The 22,686-nt window shown below is 41.8% G+C and overlaps 2 protein-coding genes across 2 annotated transcripts in view; one reads left to right on the top strand and one right to left on the bottom strand.

Annotated features, from left to right (window-relative positions):
• Window positions 1–10,646, bottom strand: part of INTS13 (integrator complex subunit 13) — a 31,305-nt gene extending 20,659 nt beyond the window's left edge. Inside the window, exons 1-6 of the mRNA XM_054386530.1 lie at window positions 10,596–10,646; window positions 8,387–8,618; window positions 6,602–6,676; window positions 5,599–5,801; window positions 5,263–5,343; window positions 3,363–3,453 (exon numbers count right to left, since the gene is read on the bottom strand). Of these exons, the coding sequence (XP_054242505.1) occupies window positions 3,363–3,453; window positions 5,263–5,343; window positions 5,599–5,801; window positions 6,602–6,676; window positions 8,387–8,611 (675 nt within the window). The 5' untranslated portion in view covers window positions 8,612–8,618; window positions 10,596–10,646. The remainder of the gene's footprint in view (window positions 1–3,362; window positions 3,454–5,262; window positions 5,344–5,598; window positions 5,802–6,601; window positions 6,677–8,386; window positions 8,619–10,595) is intronic.
• Window positions 10,647–11,428: 782 nt separating this feature from the next.
• FGFR1OP2 (FGFR1 oncogene partner 2) lies at window positions 11,429–21,722 on the top strand. The gene is made up of 6 exons (XM_054386679.1): window positions 11,429–11,559; window positions 14,053–14,189; window positions 15,307–15,424; window positions 17,188–17,330; window positions 20,522–20,635; window positions 21,347–21,722. The coding sequence occupies exons 1-6, from the start codon at window positions 11,556–11,558 to the stop codon at window positions 21,482–21,484; spliced, it is 654 nt and encodes a 217-aa protein (XP_054242654.1). The 5' UTR covers window positions 11,429–11,555; the 3' UTR covers window positions 21,485–21,722.
• The last annotated feature ends 964 nt before the right edge of the window (window positions 21,723–22,686 follow it).

Here is a 22,686-nt window from a genome sequence, read left to right as displayed (position 1 = left end):
TGGCCAGAAGGCACAAGCTGTGCAAAACCTCCAGAGGAGAGAGTAACTCGTGCTGAGGAAGCTCCTCCTTACAGTGATCTGTCTGATGATGAAAAGAGATATGCTTTGTTCACAGACGATTCCTGTCGTCTTGTTGGGAACAAGCGAAGGTGGAAATCTGCAGTGTGGAGTCCAATGCGCAGAGTTGCAGAAGTGAGAGATGGAGAAGGAGAATCCAGTCAATTTGCAGAGGTAAAAGCTGTCCAGCTAGCTCTTAACGTAGCTGAACGTGAGAGATGGCCAAAGCTTTATCTCTATACCAACTCGTGGATGGTAGCCAATGCCTTGTGGGGTTGGCTGAAAGACTGGAAGAAGAATGGCTGGCAGAGGAAAGGAAAGCCAATCTGGGCTGCAGATCTGTGGCAAGACATTGCTGCTCGCATTGAGAGAATCCCAGTGAAAGTGAGACACATCGATGCTCACATTCCTAAGAGCAAAGCTACTGAGGAACACCACCACAACCATCAGGCAGATCTAGCTGCAAGAGTTTCCCAGGTGGACACAAACTCTGATCCTGATCTTGACTGGAAACACCGAGGTGAGCTGTTCTTAGCTCGGTGGGCCCATGACTCGTCAGGACATCAAGGCAGAGATGCAACCTACCGATGGGCTCGTGACAGATCCATTGACATTTCCATGGATTCTATCACACAAGTCATCCATGACTGTGACATTTGTGCTGCTATTAAGCAGGCAAAGCGGATCAAGCCCTTGTGGTACGGTGACCGATGGTCCCAGTACAAATATGGTGAAGCCTGGCAGATTGACTACATCACTCTACCTCGTTCTCCATCTGGTAAGCAGTATGTGCTGACTATGGTAGAGGCGAGCACTGGATGGCTGGAAACTTATCCAGTTCCTCATGCAACTGCACGTAACACCATTCTTGGTCTGGAAAGACAAATCCTGTGGAGACACGGAACTCCAGAGAGGATTGAGTCGGACAACGGAACTCATTTCAAGAACAATCTGTAAAAAACTGGGCCAAAGAGCACGGCATCGAGTGGATATTCCACATTCCCTACCATGCACCAGCTGCAGGGAAGATTGAACGCTACAACGGTTTGCTGAAAACCACTCTCAAAGCCATGGGGGGTGGATTTTTGAAAAACTGGGAGAAACATTTAGCACAAGCAACCTGGTTAGTGAATAGTAGAGGTTCAGTGAATCGAGCTGGACCTGCCCAATCAGATTTGTTGCGAAAGGAAGAAGGTGATAGAGTTCCTGTTATCAGAGAAAAGAATCTGTTAGGCAAAACTGTTTGGGTATTTTCTCCTTCAGGAGAGGCCAAACCTGTCCGAGGGGTGGTTTCTGCTGAAGGTCCTGGTCACACCTATTGGGTGATGCAAGAAAATGGTGAAATTCAGTGTATTCCACAAAGAAATCTAACTTTGGCTGAGAGAGGTTAAATTCAGAGTGTTGTGCAGATACAGCATTGCGCCCAAGAGGAGAGTCCATAAGATCTACGGTGCACGAACCCTGAGAGCCCTGAGTCACCTGAGAGTCCCTATTCCTTCCTTCGTCCATCTGTGAGGAAACAAACTGTTTGCTGTTTTTCCTGTGATTTGACTCTTCTGAATCATCTACATCTGAGATAGCCGGAATGGACTACGATCTTTATTCACCTATTGTTGTAGATATTATTTTAGATTAGATAAATGGTAGTAGCAGCCAATGGAATTGTTTAGAAGGGGTGGACTGCGATGGTTTGAAACTGTCTTTTTAATTTTTCCTTGCAAAGTTCAGAACAGAGAAAGTGAAAGAGTGTAAATAAGTCACTATTGGGTGTAAGAAAGCAAAATAACGATTGTTCTAAACACTTCCATTGGATAGATAGAAATGTTTAAGAACTATTACCCAAAACAAAGTAGGCACTCTGCACATTCTGCGTTCTGCAGTGGGGGCAGTTGCTGGGCTGTCTGGCTGCTGTTTCTTCTTCTCTTCTGGCTGAAGATAACACGTACTGACCTTGGCAGCTAAGTTAACAACTTTCTGCTTAACTCACTCTGCTTCTCTGTCCAGGGGGGAAGCTCCTGGGAGAGAGAGAAGCCCCTTTGGGAGGGTCCCCTTGGGGGGAAGCAAAGGGAGATCGGTTGTGCTTTTCTGTTGATTGTATATATTTGTGAATGTTGTGAATTTTGTATATTTGTACATATTCATTGCATTTCATTGTAGATTTTAGACTCTGCTTGTAAATACAGCCTTCATTTGCTTCCAGACTGAGCTAGCCTGGTTATTGTTGGTGGGGGGGGAACTTCAGCAAGGATATTGGTTTTAGGCTTCAGGGGAAAAAAAATATCAAGACAACTGCCTTACAGAGGAAAGTAGCAGTCAATTTTTTCTTGTTTGCATTTTATTTAAGCACAACTACAACAGAGTCTTGTAGAAAAGAATCTCAGGAAGGTAGGTATCAGTCCTTTTATTTATGAAATAATATGCTGAACTAGATGCTTTTCATGTTAAGAGTATGACTTTGTATTTTGCTTTCTTAGAGAAGACACTAAGATACTGAGAAGAGCAGAATAAATTACACAGTTTTGTATATACCTGGTTTTAAATGCATCTCTACACAAGTCCATAGAGCACATACACCTTCACTACTCAGCTGAGAAGTCAGACTAATGTCTCAGACGCATCCTTTCACATTTTTGTAATGGTGGGGTACTTCAAACATTTAATGAACTGCAACCAAATTGTATATTCCTACAATATATCACCCGTTCACTTGGAAGCAGATGTTTATTAATGCTTTTCATTAAAAAGGCATTCAGCTTGCTAACAATAATACAATACTTGAACATAATTCAGACAGTCTTTGTTTTCATAAGAAAACCATTCAACCAACACTGCTAACTTGTTAGTCTGGGTAACACAGAACACTGCTCAACCAAGTCCACATCATTCAGTAACATATCTGGCAAAACAAGGCTTGTGCTAGCTAGCAGTTTATGGTCGAAGAGCAGAAAGATTCCTCAGCTAGCATATTTGACACACCAAGTTAACGGTTTCCCACTAGGGTCCTAAATGTGCACTTCAGCCTCAAAACCACACACAAGACCATCATTCTATGGCATTAACAGCTTACTTCACAAAAAAATGAATCATGAATTAATGCAAGAAATCTGAGTAAAGAAACAAAAGGAGGAGGCAGCATACACGTGCACAGCATACATTCCTGACAGCAATATGCAGGCTGTCTTTTCAAAGAACTATCTGTACTTTCCCCTACACCTCAGCAGACAGAGGCTCAAAACTTAATTTGCACTATTTTGAGTCTGACATGGCTCCTAACCCTCTGATTAATTTTATTTTAAGCTCCTTACCTCTTTTTTAGGACGATCTGAAACAAGGCTCTCTTCACCAACTGGGTAAGTGTGGATTAAGACCAATTCACATTTTTGAATCTGCATTAGACTTAAAAACAAAACCATTCTAATTAGCCTATGGTGTGGCAGACATTTTCCGGAAGTTAAATAATTTCTCTCAAGATTCACCCGATTTCCAGAACACAAAATCAAAATGTGTTAAAGCATTCTGCTCCTGAAAGCATTCTGTAGAAACCAGGTTACATTTTGAAATGTACATACTTCCAACAAAGTTTTATGAGAGTAAGAAGTATAAATTTCTAGCTCTTCAGATGTTACAGCACTGTTTCTTTTTGGACAGATCAGTGGATTAGAACCTCCATTTGTTGAGCTTCAATTGAAAACTGACACAGAAGATCTGTCTCCAAGTTTCTGCACAGGTACTAAAAAGGGGATTCCAGCAAACATAAGAACTACCACCCAAATCACGTGCTTGTCTCCTGACACAGCCAGACATCTCCAGATCAGAACCTTGTTCCATGTCTCTACCTACAAAAAGGAGACTGCTTTTGTGTATTTACAGTGGACTTAGAACCAGATGCCCTGGGTCAGTATCCTTTATATATACAAGAAGCTGAAACCGCAGCAGAAAAACACTGCCTCTGCTATTTAAGTGCCTAAGGAGCAACCAAGAGGAAGATATTGGCCTACTCCACACTTAACAAGCCAATTCACAGCCCCTGACCCAAACACTTCACTAATTAGACAAAACAGGGTGGAAAAAAATTCTCACATGCGTTTCAAGAGGTTCCTTTTCCTGAAGGGAAGTGTCAGACAACATAGTAATTTAGAAATTAAAAACTACTTAAAGAAGTTGGCTATTTCAGTCAAAGAAAAAGAAAGGATATAGACAGTGGGGTTGAGTGCACCATCAGCAGTGGGCAGGTGACACCAAACTGAGTGGTGATGTCGATACGCCAGAGGGACAGGATGGCATTCAGAGGGACCTGTACAGGCTGGAGAAGTGGCCCAGGTGAACCTCCTGAGATTCAACAAGAGCAAGTCCAGGGTTCTGCACCTGGGCCAGAACAATCCTCACTATCAATACAGACTGGGGGATGAGGTGACAGAGAACAGCCCTGAGGAAAAGGACTTAGGGGTGTTGATGGATAAGGTGGAAGCTGGACATGAGCAGACACTGAGCTTGCAGCACAGAAGGCAAATCACATCCTGGGCTGCATCAAAAGATGCATTGCCAGCAGATCCAAAGAGGTGATTCTGCCACTTTGCTCTGGTGATGCCTCACCTGTAGTACTGCATCCAGGTCTGAAGCCCTCAATATAGGAAAAACATGGGCCTGAAGTGGGTGCAGAGGAGGGCCACAAAAGTCATCAGGGGGTTGGAGCAGCTCTGCTACAAAGACAGGCTGAGGGAGTTGGGGCTGTTCTGCCTGGAAAAGAGGCAGCTCCAGGGAGACATAATAGTGACCTTCCAGTACCTGAAGGAGGCTACAAGAAGCCTGCATCAATAGGACAAGGGGCAATGGCTTCAAATTAGAGAAGAGCAGATTTAGATCAGATGTTAGGAACAGGTTCTTTACTATGAGGGTGGTGGAACTCTGGAACAGGTTGCCTGGGGAGGTGGTTGAGGCCCCATCCCTGGAGATACTCAAGGTGAGGCTCAAGAGGGCTCTGGGCAGCTTGACCTAGTTGAGGATGTCCCTGGCTGGCTGCAGAGAAGGTTGGACTGGATGACCATCAGAGGTCCCTTCCAACCCAGACCATTCTATGGCTTCACACAGGCATTCCAATTGTCTATTAGAGTAAGCTTTAAGTGACAAAATTCCCATCTGCATTTAATAGAGGACAGAGTCAGCACACAGAACGAGAGGAACGAAGTTTGCAAAAAGTATACTCACTGATCTGAATTAGCTGCAAGCTTGTTATGCTCATGAATGGTTTCCTGAACACAATCCTCCAGCATTCGAACATGGCTGTCACTAGAAAAACATTTACATTATTTTCATGGAGGACAATCAATCCTCCTGTTCATAGGAGAGCATTTAGTGGCATGTTGCTATTTCCACTGGGAAATTTTGTTTGCTACTGTAACAGACCTCAAAAATGACACTTAAGGCAAGAAAGGCTCTAGGAAGAAACAAAAAAGCTAGCTACTTAGGGTTCTAACTCAAGTCAACCACAAAAATGAATGTAATAACTTTTTTTGCATGGTAGAAGCACGTGATCATACATACCTTTTCGCATTAGTAATACAGATGATTCTTCCCCTGTTTCCAACACGTTCTGCATTCTCCATGAGCATGGTTCGAGCCTCGTGCTGGTATTCTGTTATTTTGCAGAGCGCTTCGACTGCTGCCACCAGACCATGAAGTATGCTGCAGCACTCTGGATCTGCCCGAGGATTAGGTGGCCCAACAGCTGCTAATGCTGCCATTAACTGGTTGGAAAACAGAATTGTTACTGAAAGTTACTTTCCAGCCATTAGTTGAAATGACCAGATCGGGAAAAGTTCATCATTGCAACTTATTTTACATGCAAATTCAAAGTGTTGGGAGAAAACCAAATTGAGCTATTAAAGACCATTATACATTGCCAGCTCTCTGGGAAACATTTGTCATTAAGCTGTCCTTCGCAATTCATTTAATTGTTACTAAATCCTGAGAAGGTAATATTCTCACTTACTACAGAAAAATATCTGGCTGCAACAACAAGTTGTACCAAATACCTGAAAGATGCTAACATTATCAATTGCCACCTGTTTTTATTTCCTGAGAATCTGGAAATTCAGTTCTTCCTCAAAATAAATTTTTCAGGGGACAAGCCCTTTCAGTACAGAACAAAAAAAGTATTTACAATTTTGTTTTCCTAGAGTGTTGATTTCAGTTTATCACACAAATGTAGAAAACCCCCAAATCTAAAATTCAAGAAGTACCACTGAATTATACAAGAAATACATAGGTAATTTCTTCTAAGTATTTATACATAGGAAATTTCTTAATAACATTTTAATATATAACACTATACTCTGAGCTACTTGATTCTTTTTAAACTGTGCAAAGCTGCCTACAGAATAGTTCAGCCTCACAGGCTACTTCAAGTGCTGTTAACCAATCATTTCAGACCAGACCCACTAATGTTAATTAACCAATGTTATTTCATTCTGAAAGCAGTAACTAGATGCTATTTATCCTGCAGTTATTCTAGGCTTACATAACAAAAGAAAGTTCCAAAGCATACCTCCTGCAAGTTCTGATCTTCTTGAGTCCAAGAATTCAAGACATGAGCCCCAGAATCACTCACAATGAAATTCACCTAAAAGGTGAAAAAAACACATCTAAGATAACAGCCAATCACACAGATTCCCCAAATATGACAAATTACACCTTTCTTCTGAGACTCCACAGAAAAGTGCAATGGCAGGCCAGACTGAAAACACTAAGAACACGAAGTATCCAGTCCTGCTACAGTCAGCTACCCCTTCAGCTAACATTAGCTGTTTCTTAATCCCTATTTTTAAGCTGCTAACTCAACCTCTATCACATTAGCATTGCAGGACATTATGAAATACTCCACTTCCAGTAGAGTAGCTACAAAAAAAATAATCAAATACTGCAGTGCTGCAAATCATTCTCCAAAGACTGTCCCAGTATATCACAGGGATGAATATCTAGCAAGATTTACAAAGCATCACTGTGTTGGTGTGAGCTGAAATTCCCCCCCCCCACCAACAATAATCAGGCTAGCTCAGTCTGGAAGCAAATGAAAAGCTGTATTTACAAGCAGAGTCTAAAATCTACAATGAAATGCAATGAATGTGTACAAATATACAAAATTCACAACATTTACAAATATATACAATCAACAGAAAAGCACAACCAATCTCCCTTTGCTTCCCCCCAAGGGGACCCTCCCAAAGGGGTCTCTCTCTCTCTCCCAGGAGCTCCTCCCCAGACCCCCCTGGACAGAGAAGCAGAGTTAGTTAAGCAGAAAGTTGTTAACTTAGCTGCCAAGGTCAGTACATGTTATCTTCAGCCAGAAGAGAAGAAGAAACAGCAGCCAGACAGCCCAGCAACTGCCCCCACTGCAGAACGCCTACTTTGTTTTGGGTAATAGTTCTTAAACATTTCTATCTATCCAATGGAAGTGTTTAGAACAATCAGTATTTTGCTTTCTTACACCCAATAGTGACTTATTTACACTCTTTCACTTTCTCTGTTCTGAACTTTGCAAGGAAAAATTAAAAAGACAGTTTCAAACCATCACAATCACATAGCAAAATACATATCAAAGGTGACAGAAGAAAAATCTAGAGGAAGCCCACTTTCCACATGAGTTTGTTTCTCATACCACACATGCTCCAGTTCAGCCAACTCTTCCACCATGACTACTTTGTACCAATGTCACTGTCATAAGGTTAATTTCCTTTTTTTAAAAAAGAGGGTAACTAACCTTTTTAGGACATGGCATAATGATTTACTCAAAGAGAAAAAAAATCTAAAAAAACCAGGTGTTAGCTACCTTAATTTACAGCATAATGTTATAGAACCCACAAGCATTTCTCATTCTAACATGGAAATGTATGCCAGGAAACTTGGTCTTTTTCAGACTAGTAGCTTCAGGCAGAAGTCACCTCTTCTTAAAGCCCAGAATTTCCTTCAAAGTTAACATTAAAAACCTTTTAAAGTGCTACCAAGCATTTAAACACAACATTCAATTTAAATCCTTGCTCACGTTTTTGTAAATTTAAAGCTCAGGAGAACACCATAATAAATCCATAGGTTATCTTAAAACACCTCCCCTTGTGTTTTACGACATTCAGACAATGAAAGGCCCCCAACAGAAATATGAAATGAGATTAATATACTACTCAATTTAAATAGCTATTAAGTGTATCAACAACATCAAAAAATTGTTATGGAACAAATTAGATTTTTTTTCACATCTAATCAACAGTTAATAATATTAAGACTTCATTAAAATGGGGAAGTACCCCTCATACCATTCAGCATGACTAAAACTTACCAGTTTCTTGAAAGGGAAAATATCATACATTATTCTACAGTATTCCATGGATGACTCCACAGAGCAGGTCCACAGTGATTTTGATATGGGTGCTAGAGGGATGATTCCTTGGGTCCGGTTCTTTACTAACATATCGAATTCAACATGTTGCCTGCAGGACTCTGCCATATATGGGCAGTGATCCACAACAAAAACAGTTTTGTGAGACTCAGAGAAGATTTTCATTTTCTTCCTAAAAGAAACAGACATTAAAAAAAAATCAGAGAGAAACTGTACAAGCCAAAAAACCCCAACACACAAGGTTTCTGAGCAATTAATATACAATTATGTTACTAGAAAATGCAAGCTTTAAAGAGGTTACCTCTTACAGTACTTACATTACAAATTATATTAGCTCCTACAAAACTAAGCTTTCTAAAAAAGCCTATAAAAATTTCCATTTTAATCTATTTATGTGGAGACTACCACCTCCTAGAACTCTTACTAGCCCATTGTGGCAGTTTAGGCTGAGTGCCCCCTGCCACTGCCGCATGAGATACACCTCTGGTGTCCTGGGTGTCCACCCCTGTGGGTGGACACAGGAAACGATGTATTTCTACCCATAAGTCCTGCACCCTATAAGGCCATCTGCAAAGTCATTCTCTTCCTCTTTCTTCCCTCTCTGCTCCCACGGGAGATGTCCTCTCTTATCGGGTAATGCCGGGGGAGTATCCTCAAGGCCTCTTAGGCCTGTCTAGGCCTAATGCCAGGAAGAGAATGGAGCGGGGGGCAGTCTCGGACCTGGCCAGCCTGAGACTTGCCTAGCAGCGGGAGGGGGAAGAAAGAGCCCTGGGGGGTTTGGGTTTACCCTCAGGTGGGAAGAAGGGAAGGATTGGGAAGCCTTTGGGAATTCTGTGAGGGGTTCTGTATGCTTTGGGATACTCTTTGTCACTACGCTTTGTAGTTTGTAGTTCTCTGTAGCTTCACCAATTGCTTTTTTCCGTTTAAACTTTCCATCACTCTCCAATCCGTTTGTGTGAGTCTCATTCTTTTGTCCCTTTCGGGGCAAGAGACGATCTGTCTGGCCCCAAACCAGCACACCCATACAGCTAGTTCACTAGATCTCTGATCAGAAGAAACTATTTTTTCCTAGAAAACGTGAAAGCATACTTGTGGAAAGGCAATTAACAATGCACAATATTACCCAGCCCATTTTTCTAATCAAAAGAATTTTTTATGGAAAAACACAGAAACTGCTTCTTATGTAAAGCTTATTTCCTAAAATAAACAACACAATAAAAAATTATTTATGACTAGGCTATAGACATCCTGAAGCACAATAAAGACTTTTATAATAGACTTTTGATATTTTCAGCCTTCACTTTGCTAGGTACATCCTTCTACTATTAAATTAATATTTGCATCTATCACTGACCAACACTCCAAGAAAGCTCATATCAGCACTCCTCACATTCTTCCCTACTACAAAGCCACCGAGCTCTGCAATGATGTGAAGCTCATTCTCCTGTTCCACACCAACAGACTGGGCTTTCCTCTCCTACAGCATCAAGGAAAGAAATACTTCTGATGCAGCTATAGCATCAGATCCTTGGTGTTGGGGTGGACATCATAACTTCAAGCCCCAACTACACACAACAATTGATCCTAGACTAGTGCTACTTAAGCCATTAACCTTCGACCAAATGCTCACCAAAAGTATTTAACTTCCAGATGTTTCCATAATAGAAAAATCTATTTTGTCCATAAAAAAGCCAGAACCACAGAAGAGTAGGGGTTGGAAGGGAGTTCTGAAGACCATCTAGTCCAACCCCTAAGCTTCTGAATTACAGAACACATCAAAATCATATACGTAAGCTCATTAAAAAAACCTAAAACGTTAAAATAACGAGGATTTACACAAAGCACACTGCAGGCAGCACATTGCTCGCGATGCAGGTTTTGCACCTGCCCTTAATAGCAGCTGCAGCGGCACGCCACACCCTTTCGGATGATGCCAAGTCTGACTGCAGCCCTGGCTGGCCAAGTCCAAGAACCTGCATCTTATCTTTGGTCTGGCGGAGAGCCTGAGGGCCAAGGAAGCCGCGCTGGCTCCTGGAAGGCAAGGAAAGAGGGCAGGGAAGAACAAAGCATAGCCGCAGACTGGAGGGTCTGGGGAGGAAGACATCGGTCTCCGCCCTCCCAGAGGCAGAGAAAAACAACCGTCTTTTACCTTGGCTGGCTTCTCCTCTGATGCAGAAGTCCCGGTCCTGCTCCGCGCCGGGCCCGGACCCGGCTGCGGCCTCGTTCCGAGGAGGAGAGATGAGGCCCGCAGTTCACGCTAGACAGGGTCAGGCGCGGGCGCCTTCGGCCGGGTGACCTCCATGTCTCTCCACTCGCCTCCTCTACCGCCGGCTCCGCAGCGAGCGCGGGACCCAACTCCTGCCTTCGCGCCCGCCGCCCGCGGGGGTGGGAGAAGCGGCCGAAGCCCCCCCCGCTCCGCCCACCCCTAAGGCCCCGAGACCCCCGCCCGGCCACTTACGCCGCTGGCACAACGGCTCCCCCAGCGCTGGCGGGGGGAGCGCCTCTCCCCTTCTCCCCCTCAACGCGCCCGGCCGCAGCAGCCACCTAAACCCCAGTAGCTGGCCAAGCTCACTCACCCCCCCATGCCCGCGTCCCGAACACACCGCTCGGCCCTCCGCCTGAGCGCGGGCCGCCCCACACCGCAACAAAACACCCACAACACTCTCGCCACACTTCCCCGGGGCGCGAATAAGAACCCTGAGACCAGCAAGCCTCGCGAGAAGACGAGAGTCTGGTAACAAGCGCCGGGTGAGCAGAAGGGGCGGTGCTTTACGAGGAAAGTGACCAGTAGGGAAGCGAGGAGCGGTGAGAAGTGGAGACGCCTCTCTCGCGATAGGTAGGAGCGACGGCAGTCGCGGGCATGGTGTCCTATCGCGAGAGCCGGGAGAGGCGGAGAGTGGGAGGGGTCAAGGTATCTTCTCGCGAGAGGGGCGGGCGTTCGCCCGGTGCCGTTGGCAGGTAGCGCAGCTGCCGTCTCTTGGCGGCTGGTTGGTCGGGACGCATCTGCTCTGTCTCTTCTCCACTTCCGTCTTCCGGGCCGCTGCCGTTTGCCAGTGAGGTGGGCTGATCGGGGCTTGACCCCACCCCGGCGCTGCCGGAGCCGCCGGATATGAGTGAGTGGGGTGAAGGGATAAAGGGGTATTTGCGGTCGGCGCAGGTGGGAGGAGGTGGAGGACGTGTGGGTGCCGTTGCTGTTGGGTGCCCAACGGACTCGCGGGGAACCCCTGGGCCGTGACGAAAGGTGCGAGGGAGGAGGAATCATCCGGCCCCCATGCCTCCACAAAGTGCTTCTGGCTGGGGTGTACCAGGGCAAGTCCTGCCCGCAGGTGTCTGCTGTGTTACGACAGGTGTCGGTGTCGCGACAGTTCTGTCTGGCGTGTCCCAGCATCCATTGTCGCGGTGGCGGGGGTGAGAAGGCAGCTCTCACTTGGGCGAGCTTCTGCCGTTCCCTGCTACCTTCTCTTCGCAAAGGAGTTAACTGTGGAGAGGAAAAAAACGAAGCACTGAGTTACATAGAAATGTGGTTCTCAGTAGGGATGTAAGAGATAAAAAATTAGAGAAAGGCTGTAACAGGGGAAAAATCTTCTGTGTGTGCCTGTTAGGTTTTTTTTTTTTTCAAAGACACCGGAATTTGATAATGAAAGCAATTAGTAAATAGCAGGAAGTGACAGGAAACGAATATGTAGCAATAATGTTGCATTGTTGGTTGAGTTGTTGCTCTTGCTGTCTGTTGACCCTGTAGTTAATATTGCAGACTAACATTTGCAGCTGGGCAGCTCTTATAGGCTGGAGTTCAGGAACCATGAAGCTTACCTACTATACTCTTCATGCTCATAAAAAAAATCACAGAATGGCAGGGGTTGGAAGGGACCTCTGAAGATCATCCAATCGAATCCTGCTGCTAGAGCAGGATTACCTAGAGTAAATCCCACAGGAACTCATCCCTGTGGATTTGGAATGCCTCCATGACCTCTCTGAGCACCCTGGTGCGACCTCTCTGAGCACCCTGGTGCAGGGCTCTTCTTATATTCTGTAATTCTTTTAAATCAAATCTATTTAATTCACTTGGTTTTACCCCCTAAATATCCAGTTTAACTCACAGATTTAGATCTGTTTGAGGATGAGACCAAAGTTTTGGTTTTCTCAGAGCAGAGGGAACAGCTGGTGAAATTGCCAAACTGAAATCCTTTTGAGTGGGCTAGATCTTGAATGAAGTTCTGGGTGCACAAGAGCTCTTCAGAGAGAACTCTGTCTTGCTTAGTGTTCCCATATGTTAATGGATGAGAGCAAGATACTCCTGCTATGTTTGTAAATCTTTTGAAGGGATGGTGGAATTCCTGGTTTTCGAAATATCCTTACTTGTATTTCTGCCTAGGACAATGGGAGGAGGTGAGTTGAGGAAAATGTGAGGCTTTCTTTACACTCATCTGAAAGATTCTAGACTATGATTTGTAAAGGTGCCTAAAAAAGTCAGAACATCATCTAGGAACAAATGGGGTTTTTCTCTGTAGCTCATGAACGGCTCACTGACCTTTGATGCTTACAGAGAGTATTACTTGTCTATGAAATGGATTTAGTTGATTCTTTTAGTACCTTAGAAAGTTTCCTGAAAAAAAATATGAAGCCTTCTATCAATAAGGCCGATAATTCTCACGAACCTCTATTGTTGCTGTCCAATTGCTGAAGAACTGTTGAAAGGGTTTAAGTACATTTCAGTAGAAAGTATAGCAAGATATGTTGAAAGAAAATAAAAACCTGGGACTGAAAATCCGGATATTGAAACTGAATCTGTCAAACACAAGTATGAAAATACTGACTGTAAAGGCCAGTGTTTCAGAAATGCTGGTACATACAAGCATTTTGCAAATTTAGCAATCCTAGCAAGAGGTGATTTCTGCTAATAACTGCTTCAGTTTAGAAGGCTGATGTTTTAACTGTCCGGTCTGTTCTTTTTGTTCCCTACGTTGCTGCCTTTTTCTGTCCTGCTGAAAATTACAATGTTGCATTGCATGCAATGATGTTTTGTGTTCATTTATAGGCATAAAGTAAAACATAAGCTTTTAGTTTTATGAATTTTCCCTGAGGAATTTTCTCTACTCCATCAAGTTGAGCTTTTCCTTCTCTGCTGTCTTAATCAAAATCTTTGAGCCCACTATAGTCCTGTGGCATTCTCTTTTATGCTGGATTTATACTTCTCAAATATTTTGAAGTATATCTGGTTTGCAGGGGAGTACATTAAAAAAAAAGAAAAGGTAATATCGAAAAATGAAACATTTAATGCAATATTGTTTTTTTTTTCTCTGCTGCTTACAGAAGGGCATGTACTGCTTGATTCCCATGCACTCCACAGTCCTCCTTTTGCACTAATCTATTGGTATTTTCCTGACAACACAAATCCTGCTTTCATTTCCTTGCTCTGATATATGGTCTCAACAGCAGTTGGAAGGAAAGGAAGGGAAGACCTTAAGATATTCTTAAAATACAGATTTTTTTTTTCCTGCTTTTGAAAGACAACAAAATGTCTGGATGTTTCTGAGGGAAAGATTGTATTCAGCTGCTTTAGACTAAAAAAAAAAAGGAAAAAAAAAATAATGTCTTATCTTCAGAAATGAGTTGCACAATTGAAAAGGCCTTGGCAGACGCAAAAGCACTGGTGGAGCGGCTAAGGGAACACGACAATGCAGCGGAAGCACTTATTGAACAGACTACAGCTCTTAACAAGCGGGTTGAAGCAATGAAACAGGTTTGTTTTCCATCTTTGTTTACATCATTAAAAGAACAACTCAGAAACATATAATTTACAGTAATTTTTGTGTGCTTCTGTACAATGTAGAATTGGTATGTTATTCAGTTAATCCTTTATTACCATACAAAGTATTTTCATTATGGGTATTATTATGATCTCAGAAAAGGTTGTTTATATATTTAGTTTGATCCTGTGAAGACATTTTCTCTGTTACTGTAGCTTAAATATTGAGAATTAGCATTTATTTGAAGAACCCTGGTAGAAAGTGTATTGTCTTACCAACTGCTGTGTGGTATCATCTTTTGCTTTTCTGTGAAAAGCTCCTGGTGTTGTAAATTTCAACATTCACGTTTAATTGTGCAGAGGCCCTGAGATTCCTTCTTCTGTTCGGAATACTTTATCTTTCACTATCTCCTTTTCTTTCAAAGTAGCCTCCTAGACTTCTCTGCAATTATTTCCGTTCTAACGTTAAGCTTTATTCAAGGCATGCTGTGTATGACTTCAATTAGAGAAGTTCTGGAAAAATGTAAAGCTGACTACTGACTTTCCATGTAGGAGTTCATACTTTCATTTTAATTGAACATAGGACATGTTAATGGACCTGTAAAATAATAAACCCCTGCCTGTGCTTAGGCCTGTAAAAATAGTTATGCAGGCACTTCAGAACTCCAAATCGAGAGCATTTGTTGAGAGCCAGGATCCATTCATTCATGTCCATGTGACACCCCTACAACCTTGTGGTTTAAGGTATTGGGAAGCCACTGTTAATACCTAGAGGTTAATACCTCATGGTTTGTCTTTACCACATGTATCAGTTTTAAATTACCTGATGTGAATTTGGCCTACCTTAATTGAAGATTAGATAATGCCCACTACACATATCTGAGGCATGAATGTTTTTAAAACAAAGGTGATGCTTTTGTCTCTCTGAAGGGACGTGTGTTAGCAACACCTTCTGCTGTGGCTTTGTTTCTTTCATATTGTTATTTGAAATCAAGCGTTACCTTGTTGGTTACAGACCTTGACTGACTGTAGAACCGGTCCTTGGTGACTTGCTGAGTAATGCTTGCTTTCAGTTACTCAAATATTATTGTCGTTCTATACTTTTCCTTAGTACCAAGAAGAAATTCAGGAGCTCAATGAAGTAGCAAGACATCGCCCTCGTTCTACTTTAGTGATGAGTATCCAACAAGAAAACAGACAGATTAGAGAATTGCAACAGGAAAATAAAGGTAAAACATGATTATTCTATCCTTGGAAAGTTCCCACCTGCACCACTGGAATCAGCAAGATTTTTACCATTGATTTATTCTCAAAAAATTGCTGTAGAAGAGATTTTTTCTTATCTGAATTTGTTAGTTTAACTGATCATAATGCAGTCTAATAAAGAGTCATAATGTCCAACCACTGGGACTAACAGAAATGGAGTTGCAGAAAATTACTTTCATAGTCCTTATCTAATGTTCAGCACAAATGAGGAGACAAATAGAACTTCATTCCACAATGTGTGTATCTTATTTGGAAATGTGTCATTCCACAATGTGTGTATCTTATTTGGAAATGTGTTTTATCACTGCTAAAAATAACTCATTTAGGAGCAGTCAGGACAGGTTGTAGCATAAGTGCAGTGGTAGAATTCCTTCTGGAATTCTGTACGCTAAGAATACACTGCCCCTCCTGAAATGTCTTAGCTATTCTAACAGTTGTATTCAGCAGTCAGGAGAGGTTGTAGCATAAGTGCAGTGGTAGAATTCCTTCTGGAATTCTGTACGCTAAAAATACACTGCCCCTCCTGAAATGTCTTAGCTATTCTAACAGTTGTATTCAGCAAAGGATTCAATGATCTTGATTCATTCCTGTTTTACCTCAGGAGTTATTTGTCCTTTGACTTAGTATATTTTAAACACAAGCATCCTAACTCTTATTGTACTACTATTTACTGCAGATTAAAACAGATCTGTAAACTTCTTTCTAGCTTTTGTACAGTATTGCTTATACTGCCCAGGGTAAAGCTCCTCAGCTACACTCGGGATGACTTACATTGGCTAAAGGGACTGAACAGGAAGTCAGGTTAACAAAAGCCCTTTCTCATTGAATGAGAATTTTCCCAGGGCAGTCACCACTGAAGACATTTGCAGAGCCTGTGGAGATTTTATGGTGCAAAGAGAAGGGGAGAAATAACAACAGGTTAGGGCCTGCCCTGCTGGAAAGCAACTCCACAGAGAAAGACCTTGGAGTGCTGGTGGACAGCAAGTTCTCCATGGAACAGCAATGTGGTCTTGTGGCCAAGAGAGCCAATGGGATCCTGGGATGTATCAAGAAAGGTGTGTCCAGCAGGTCTAGGGAAGTTCTTCTACCTCTCTACTCTGCCATGGGGAGACCACACCTGGAATACTGTGTCCAGTTTTGGGCTTCCCAGTTCAAAGAGAGACAGAGACCTGCTGGAGAGAATCCAACAGAGAGCCACGAGGATGATTAGGGGACTTAAGCATCTCCCCTATGAAGAGAGACTGAGAGCCCTGGGGCTGTTTAGTCTGGAGAAGAGAAGACTGAGAGGGGATCTGATCAATGTCTGTAAATATCTGAGGGGTGGGTGTCAAGTGGAGGGGGCCAGGCTCTTTTGGGTGGTTCACAGTGATAGGACAAGGAACAACGGGTTCAAACTAGAACATAGAAGATTTCACCCCAACATGAGGAGAAATTTCTTTACAGTGAGGGTGACAGAGCACTGGAACAGGCTCCCCAAGGAGGGGATTGTGGAGTCTCCTTCTCTGGAGACTTTCCAAACCCACCTGGATGCGTTCCTGTGCAGACTACCCTAAGTGATCCTGCTCTGGCAGGGGAGTTGGACCTGATGATCTCTTGAGGTCCCTTCCAACCTTACATATATTGTGATACTGTAATTAAGCACTTATTTTGGTTTTCTCAAACTGAAGAACTTTTGCATTTTGTTTCAGTTCTTTCCTGTTAACTGAACTCAAAATTATGTTCCTAGAACTACGAACATCTCTTGAAGAGCATCAATCTGCTTTGGAACTCATAATGAGCAAGTACAGAGAACAGATGTTTAGATTGCTTATGGCAAGCAAAAAGGATGATCCCAGTATCATAATGAAGTTAAAAGAGCAACATTCTGAGGTAATAACTTCACTTTTTTTTGCCTTTGTGATTTTTAGTCAACAGTGAAGTTAGTTAGATTTTTAGTTAACAGTAGCAGATCAGTTATAAGCTTTGTCTCAGTTTCTACATCACTGTACTGAGTCCTAATTTTTGTAATCCAGTCCATGAAACACGAGCAGAAACCTTGATCAGTGGAGCAAGTCAACCTTACTAGCTTCTCATTTATTTAATCCTTCAACAAGTGCCATTTCCATTGGTCTGTCTACTTAGGTTACTTTTGTTTTGCTGCAGTCTTTAAGACAACTCCCCTATTGTATTTCAGATGCCACAGATCTTATTAATGTTCAGACGCTTGGGCTGGCCTTAACTTAGCTTGTGACCCCAAGAAATAATTAGCGAACTGTGCTCACTGGGGAGAGTAGGAAGAGTAAGCTTTTTAAATTCAATATGCAAATATGGTTTTGTCCCTTAAATATTGTAAGTTAAAAAGAGTATTTTAAAAGCCCTTTTGAATACTGAAAAACTGAACATAACACTTTTCTTGTTTCAGCCCTTGATTCTTGTTTCTGTACCAAGTGAGATTGCTGAGCAGCCTGAGATGCTCAAGGTGTTTTGGAAACTAGAAAAGCAAAGTGCCATTAAGCAACATTTTTGTGAATTGTTGTGAGCGAGGTACACATGAGTATTTGGCAGCTTTGTTGAAAGAATAATATGTATTTTTTTGTTTTAATACATAGTTTAGAGTTTTTTACGTATTTTCAGGGAAATTCCATTACTCTAGGATCTAAACAGGAGCTTCCTGATCAACTATTGTATTACATTTTAAATGAAACATAATCACCAGAGAGCAGTGTAACTGTGTAGACAAGCATTACTTTTAAGTATTTAAGCATTACTTTTAAGTGTTTAATAATCTTTGACCTCAACAAACTAAGCCAGCAAAGCAGAGTTTGGGGCTGCATACTGAGGAAATACTGTTCAAAAATTTGATGCTATCTCTATAAAATCTCATGTGTATGTAGTTAGAGCTGTTGGAATCAATGGTATTACTTATATTAGTATGAGAAAGTTTGTTGGATTAGAACTCTGTCTTTATTAACATAAACTCCTACGAAATGACAGGTCTGTATCCCTCTCAAAAGAGCTTGCCTTAGCTTATAGTACAACATGTCTTACAGCCTCGGGAGAACCAAGACAAGAGAATAAAGTTATAGCCATCCTGAAATGGACTTTGAAATTTCCTTTAGGAACACTTCTGGGAATTAAAAGTTTGAGGTGAAAATAAATAGACAAGTAAATAAACCAGTATTATTTAAACAGCAGATTAAGACTTCAGAGTTTTGGTTAAATCTGATCCTGCAAGAATGCATGATGAAGAGGATTTGTCACCTGACACTTCATTTCTGGAATTTCATTGTTTACTCTTATCATTAGCCTTCACATGCAGTAAGATTGAAGCAGTTTCTATATGCTTCTCTCATTGACTAACAAATCCATCACAACTAAGGAATTCATCTCACTGTTACCAGTAATTGCTGTTTTCTCAAGTGAAAGCTATTAACTTAATTGCATGTTTACAAAAGATTATTACAAAATAATTGATCTCTGCAGATCAACAGGTGTCTCCTTAAAAAAAAAAAAACCAAAACAACAAAAAAAGCAATGCTATTTAGCAGTGTTTTATGAAAGAGAAAAGCATGTGTTCTTAGTAATGGCCCTCATCTGAGTGTGGCAATTGAATTGCTCTGCTGAAACAAGGGCTAAAAATGTGTGTTTTTTCCAACCAAAACAATTCTGTGATTCTGTGTTCTACCCTCACCACCCCCTTACTGAACCATAGCTTTGGCAATGGCAAAGGGAAAAGGATGGAAATGGCTGATGTTTGTTTCAGCAAAGTCTATTTGTTTAGGTCAAATAACATTTATGGTTCCAAGTAAGGCGGTTCTTTATGGTGGTTTAATAATATCTGGTAGTTTAAGGTCTGCTAGAGCATGAACCGTGAGGCAAGCACACAATTTAAAGGTAGGGTTTAACTTTAGTCCTTACTGTTCTTTGTTTCAGTCCTACTGTTCTGCTTTTCCCAATATTGGCTAGGAACTGTTGTGAATTTTGTCCAAAAGTCAGGTCACACTTGGATAGGCTGTCATGTCAGTAGAGTTGGATTAAGAGGCAAGTTGAGGAAGAGGAAATGAAAAATAAATGCTTCTGGAAATACAATGGAAATATTTGGCTTAGCTGTACAGCAACACATGCTAAAGGCATAGGCTCTTGATCTGTGGGTGGGCTGTGGCCAGTGAGAGCCAACTTCTCTGAAAACAGTGAAGATTATCTAAAATCCAGCTTCCTTGCAAAGGCTGTTATGCCCATGTCATTCCACTCCTGGTAGTGGCACAGAACAAAGGCAAACCAAACTCTTGCTCTTTTTTGATTCCTCCGTGAATCTTCCAGTGAGATGCAGTGGTTATTGATAATATGGAAGTATCCTACTGGTCTTAGTGATGAGACACAGAAGTCAGTCAGGACACTCAAGTTTTTCTTAAAACTCAGCAAAGACAAAGATCTCTGAAGTCAAGGCCCCAGATGAGCTGTGGATTCATGCAGAAGTATCTAGAAAAGAGCAAGGGGCAGACACGTAAGTGACATCAGACATGACATAGTAAGGATGACCACTTTACCTGTTTTTTCAGGAGATAAATGTCTGCCATGGGCTGGTACAGCTTTGAAACCAATAGGAAGAATGTCACATACCCTGCTGTGTTTAGTCTTTGTGATACCCAAGATGATACACATCAGTTCCTGAAGCATAGCAAGGTCTTGCCAGATCAAGCACATGGCTAACTTGTAGCTGTTTGGAAGACAAGGAGGACAGTAATTTAAGCATGTTTTGATGTAAAATTTGAATAAAAGAGATGTCTGTATGGCAAAACTTTTTTTCTTTTCAATGAACAGGACAACGATGGCTGCTCATGCTGTAAAGTTCTATAGAGGGCAACCTGATCTAGTGGAGGCTGTCCGTGCTCACTGCAGGGGTGTTGGACTAGATGACCTTTGGAGGTCCCTTCCAACCCAAACCATTCTATGATTATTTGCTGGAATTTGGGTCTGTGTTCACGTTTTTCAGTGGCACAGCAGTAAAATGCTTCATGTGTTTTTAATAATGAAGAAAATCTATTAACTAAAGCTGCCCTCATTTCATTTTTATGTCTTAGGAGCTCCAAGTGCATGTGGACCAAATCACAGAAATGGCAGCTGTAATGAGAAAAGCCATTGAAATTGATGAAAAGCATGGCTGCAAAGAGCAGGAGCGCATCGTTCAGCTGGAGGTAAGTCAGCCCAGCAGTGGCACAAACAGCAAGGGACCAAATGTTACTGCAGCTGTCTCTGCTCTGCTCAGCTACAGTATAAGGCACTCGTACTGCTGTTCTGTTATACTTTTCTCCTTGGAGGACTCTACTGTTTTTCCCACTGTAGCCTACTCTCAAGACTTGGATCACCAGAAATCGGGGATTTGCATTTATATACTGCCTTAAGCTTTCTCTTTTTTGAAGAATCTGTGACTGTAGCAAAAATCTAGGAAATAACACAAATTCGTCCTAATAAGACGCTAGGATGGAAATAATAATACCCACACCTTGGGCTTTTAAATATTATTAATTTTTATACTTCTGTTTTGCCTTCAGGGTGATTTTTCAGTTGCTTAGCATCGGAGAATTAACAGTATTCTCCTAAAGTGCAATCAAAGCAATTTGTTATGGGACAGGGTGAATGGAAAGAAGAGGAGATTTTCTGAAATGCAGCATTTGAACTTAATTACCCTTTTCTTACCTGTCTTTGTGGTTTCAGTATTTTTATTGATGCTTAATGGCAGGTGAGCATGAGGCTGGTTTTTGGTTTCAGAAGACAGCATGGCACTACCTGACTGCAAATCAATGTGTTTTTCCTTAGCCAGCTCTTTGGAGCAGAGAGGAGGTTGTCAATATAGTCATCTTCTTTCTGGAGTTCTGTTGTATGCTTTTTTCTTTCTTTGGTTACAGCAGGAAAACAAAGGCTTGAGAGAAATTCTTCAGATAACTAGAGAATCATTTCTGAATCTCAAGAAAGAAGATACATCAGAGAGCACATCTCTGTCAGGGTTAGTAACCAGCAGTGATCTGAGCCTGAGGAAGAGCTGAAGACTATGGAAGTCAACAAGCTTCAATTGCACACTTTACAAACAGAGTTTCAGGGGTCACTTTTCAAGCACTTGTTACTGAATAGGGCACCAGCAAGCTCATGCATCTTAAGCTCCAGTTAAGTGGCTTTTACACTCTGTAAAATAAAACTGGTCTTCTATAAAAACTTTAGTGACAGATTAATTGCCATGGATCTAACTTCAGTTGGAAATGGATTAATGCACTTACCAAAGTTTTTTTTACGTGAGGTAATTTTACAGACAAAAGATTTCTGTGATTTATATAAATGATTGCTCATACAAAATTTCAGTGTACCTGTAATATAAAGGTGAAATTTAAAGTCTTCCCCCTGGCTAATAAGCAGTAACTTATGAATATGCTTTGTGCATGATCGACATTTCATTTTTTTTCTTTTATTGAGGTTTTTGGATACTCATTTTGCAACAAGCCTGTTTAAAGGAAAGGGTACATAGGCAACAGGAAACTTGAGGGTTTCTGTTATTTAGGCACAGTGTAGTCTGTTCAAATGTAAAGCAAATTGTTTAAACAGTGCATAAGCAATGCTTTTGCAGTTGTTCAGTATTTGGAGCTGTGTAGTTTTTAAATTGAATAAGACTCTTAGATATATGTATACTTAAGAGTAGTTTCAAAACATGGAAAGAGCTGCTCCCACTTTATTGCTCTCTGGAACACAGGTAGCACAGTGTAACTCTGCCTTAGCTTTTACCAGAAAAAATCAGGCTCAATTGTCTATAGCTAAGAAGCCACATTAATCCCATCTACTTCTTCCCTGATTTCCTGCCCAAAATTCCTGACTGAGACCTAGCAATATGAAAGCACCTGAAGAGCAGCAGCAGAGGGGTAGTTGTCAGGAGGGAGGCAGAAAGGCAGGAAGGAAGGACAAAACTTGGCAGTCTGCTTGCCTGCAATTGGTACTCTTAATTTTTCTATCTTTAGTTCTAGTCGTCAAGAAGGTTTTTAAGTCAATTTCGGATATGTGTAACGTTTGCACTAGAAAAAGTTCAGTATTCAGTTCGACAGCTTCAGACAAACAGGCTGCTCACTTTAGTCCTTGGGGAAGCAAAGGGAATTGGCTTTCCTGGATCACACAGCTCACATCGTATGCAGATAGGACAGGCAGTGTGCCTTGCAGAAAACAGGGGCCAAGAGCACATGTGGCTTTTTTTGGTCAGACTACCACT

Source organism: Indicator indicator, chromosome 14 (assembly GCF_027791375.1).
Source record: "Indicator indicator isolate 239-I01 chromosome 14, UM_Iind_1.1, whole genome shotgun sequence".
NCBI classification, from domain to species: Eukaryota; Metazoa; Chordata; class Aves; order Piciformes; family Indicatoridae; genus Indicator; species Indicator indicator.
The sequence above is the reverse complement of the archived record's forward strand: the minus strand, read 5'-3'. Positions and strand labels throughout refer to the sequence as shown.

What these genes read in the sequence shown, in the direction of transcription:
- FGFR1OP2 (XM_054386679.1), top strand. An exon ending in GGGTTGAAGCAATGAAACAG is followed by an intron (nt 14,190 to 15,306) that starts GTTTGTTTTCCA and finishes ACTTTTCCTTAG; the next exon opens with TACCAAGAAGAAATTCAGGA. An exon ending in ATTGCAACAGGAAAATAAAG is followed by an intron (nt 15,425 to 17,187) that starts GTAAAACATGAT and finishes TTATGTTCCTAG; the next exon opens with AACTACGAACATCTCTTGAA.